Source organism: Nannospalax galili, unplaced genomic scaffold (genome assembly GCF_000622305.1).
Source record: "Nannospalax galili isolate Female #2095 unplaced genomic scaffold, S.galili_v1.0 scaffold363, whole genome shotgun sequence".
Taxonomy (NCBI): Eukaryota; Metazoa; Chordata; class Mammalia; order Rodentia; family Spalacidae; genus Nannospalax; species Nannospalax galili.
Window position 1 is genome coordinate 541,719 of NW_008351176.1, and position 2,900 is coordinate 544,618.

At 46.5% G+C, this 2,900-nt stretch overlaps 1 protein-coding gene across 1 annotated transcript; it reads left to right on the forward strand.

Annotated features, from left to right (window-relative positions):
* The first annotated feature begins 342 nt into the window (after positions 1-342).
* LOC103746042 (C-C motif chemokine 3-like) lies at positions 343-1,902 on the forward strand. The gene is made up of 3 exons (XM_008848119.3): positions 343-492; positions 1,085-1,196; positions 1,432-1,902. The coding sequence occupies exons 1-3, from the start codon at positions 417-419 to the stop codon at positions 1,529-1,531; spliced, it is 288 nt and encodes a 95-aa protein (XP_008846341.1). The 5' UTR covers positions 343-416; the 3' UTR covers positions 1,532-1,902.
* The last annotated feature ends 998 nt before the right edge of the window (positions 1,903-2,900 follow it).

Consider the following 2,900-nt stretch of genomic DNA (forward strand, 5'->3'; position numbering starts at 1 on the left):
TTCTGTGGCAAGAAACAGGGCTGGAGAGCTCATTCATAGCACAGTTCTTAAGAAAAGGAACCAGCCAAGAATAGCCTTGAGTTGACACACTCCTCTCTCCTCCCGATCGTAAGGGAAACGGTTTCCCCACAAGGAGTCAGAACAGGTCACGAATTGAGACCCGAGACTACAGCTCTGAGACACTATTCTTGGATATCCTGAGCACGTGGTCACATGGGGCCCTGAATTGTGCAACATTCAGTATGACATTGCTATACTTAAAATTTTCCCACCTCACCCCCGGATTCCATTTCCCCATCTGCAAGGGCTGCTTATAAAGAGAAGAGGGGTATGGCTTCAGACATCAAAAGGACACAAGCAGCAGCCAGTACCAGTCCCTTCTCAACTCTACGGACAAGCCCACACTCCGTCACATTATGAAGGTCCCCACAGCTGCCTTTGCAATCCTTTTCTGCATCATGGCTCTCGGCTACCTGGTCTCCTCGGCACCATGTAAGTCCACACCACTACAGGAGGTGTCCCAACTCTGGTCTTGGGTAGACCACAGCAGTCTTTTCCTATGGCAGAGTCTGTAAGAGAAAAGAGAACTTCTAAAGGGCTATAAAACATCTTGATCTTTCTCTTCAAGGCTTTTATTTTCATCTTTGTGGGGTGGGACTGTCTTATCTTTTGCAGTCCCTTGATCTTGGAGTCGCAATGAAGGTAGAGGTGTCATCCATTTACCGGCCAGTCCTAGGATTTCTAAGGCGCTCTGTCTCTGAGATGTCTTAAGGGATAGCCCTTTCACTGAGGTCTGACTTCTTGTACCAGATGCAAGTGGCTGAAGAGATGGTGTAATAGCCGAGTCAGAGAGAAAGAGAGAGCAGGGAGGGTGTGAGAGAACAGCGAAGAGACAGAGGGAAAGAAGAACAGAGGCAGAAGAAGACAGGGCATTTCTGGACAACAATGTCCAAATGCCCTCAGGGATCTGGCCTCCCCACCCCCACCCCAAGCAAGCTGCCTTCTTCATCCTCTCATGGAGTCCTGTTGACTGGCTTGTCTTGTCCAACGATGACTTGAACTCATTCTGTCCTTTCCTCTTCAGATGGCGCCGACACTCCAACTGCCTGCTGCTTCTCCTACGGCCGGCAGATTCCACGCAAATTCATAGCTGACTATTTTGAGACGAGCAGCCTTTGCTCCCAGCCAGGTGTCATGTAAGCTCTGCTCTCCTGCTCACCCAGATGTGATCTTAGTGGTGTGGAAGCAAATGAGGGGTTCCTCAGCCAGAGGGAAGCGCCCATAAGAGGGAGGTGTAAGATCCTCAAAGAGGGGCAAGTGAGAGAGGCTATCTAGACTGACAGTCCCTGAGGATGGGTGGGATGGAGAGGCCACAGTGGACCTGACTTCCCTACAGGATTCCTCAGTTTTGACCCTTATCTTTCTCCACAGCTTCCTAACCAAGAGAGACCGGCAGGTCTGTGCTGACCCTAGAGAGACCTGGGTCCAGAAATATGTCGCTGACCTGGAGCTGGGTGCCGAAGAGGCCTAGAGGCAGTGAGGCACCCACAGACCGCCAACGGCCCACCTCCATAGCTCCCTCTCCTGCTGGTTGTTTGCTGTGAAATAGCCACACTCAAGGACTCTTTAATTTAATTTAATTTAATACTATTAATTTTATATTATTTAATTTTTGTAATTTATTTTTATTGTCACACTTGTGCTTGTGACTGTTTGCCCTCAAAGATCTCAGGATGCTTTCCCTCTCCACCCATCGCACTCCCCTTTGCCCACACTGTGTTTAGTGACAGCTGAGTGGCTGTCATCAGCTTATTCTAGATCGATATGGTAGCAAAGTCACAAACTGACAATATGCGATGGATGCTTTAGTCCTGTGCCATGTCCAGACAGAAGCAAAAATAAAGATGCTCATTTAAAAAGTGAACTGGCATTGAGTTTGGTTTTGTTTTTCTGGAAAATCAGAATCATTGGTTAAAAGGAGTGACAGCAAAGAATGGGAAAATGTGAACTAGAGGGTTTGAGGGTAACTGTGAGGGGCTTCACAGTGTTACTCTGCTCTGCACAGAAAGAATAGCTCTGCAATACTGAAATGGCAATTATTTTATGAGTCAACTCATAATGTGCCTACTCAAGGAAAACTCACCATTTGAATGGACATTGCCCAGTATTCAGTCGTGCATATTTTTGATAGACGAGACCTTCTTAAGAACAATCCATAATGGGTTTGAGGTTTATTCTAGACTGAATGCTTTGAATGCTTTTCATGCTTTGGCAGTTTGATCCTGTTATTATTGTTTGGATTTTGAGGGGTTGTTTTGTTTTGGGGGTATTTTTTGTTGTTTGTTTGTTTGTTTTTGCTTTGAGACAGAGTCTCACTATGCAGCTCCAGTTAGCCTGGGACTTGATATATAGACCAGGCTGGCCTCAAACTCATAAAGATCCACCTGCTTCTGCCTCCAGAATGCTGGGATTAAAGGCATGTGCCACCATACCTGGCCATGATTTGGATGGTAAATGTCTCCCCAAAGCTCATGCATTGATGGGTTCATCCCCAATACAGCAATGTTCAAAGCCTTTGGGAAGTGATTGGCCCATGAAGGTCCTGACCTCATGAATTGGTAAATCCATGTGTGGAGTTGTAATGTAATGGTTTTGGAGGGTGGTAAAAGCAAGATCTCTATTTCCTGGCTGCCGTGAAACTAGCAGCTCTACTTTACCATAGGTTTCTGCTCTGATGAGGCCTCACTACATCCTTAAAAGCAGCCAGGTCAATTCTGAAACCATGAGCCAGAATAAAGCTTTTCTCCTCTGAGTTGGGTTTCTCGGATATTTTGTCAGAGTCATGGAAAGCTGACTTAAACACCTCCCGGTGCAGTGTGCACCTTAGCATACACTATTAA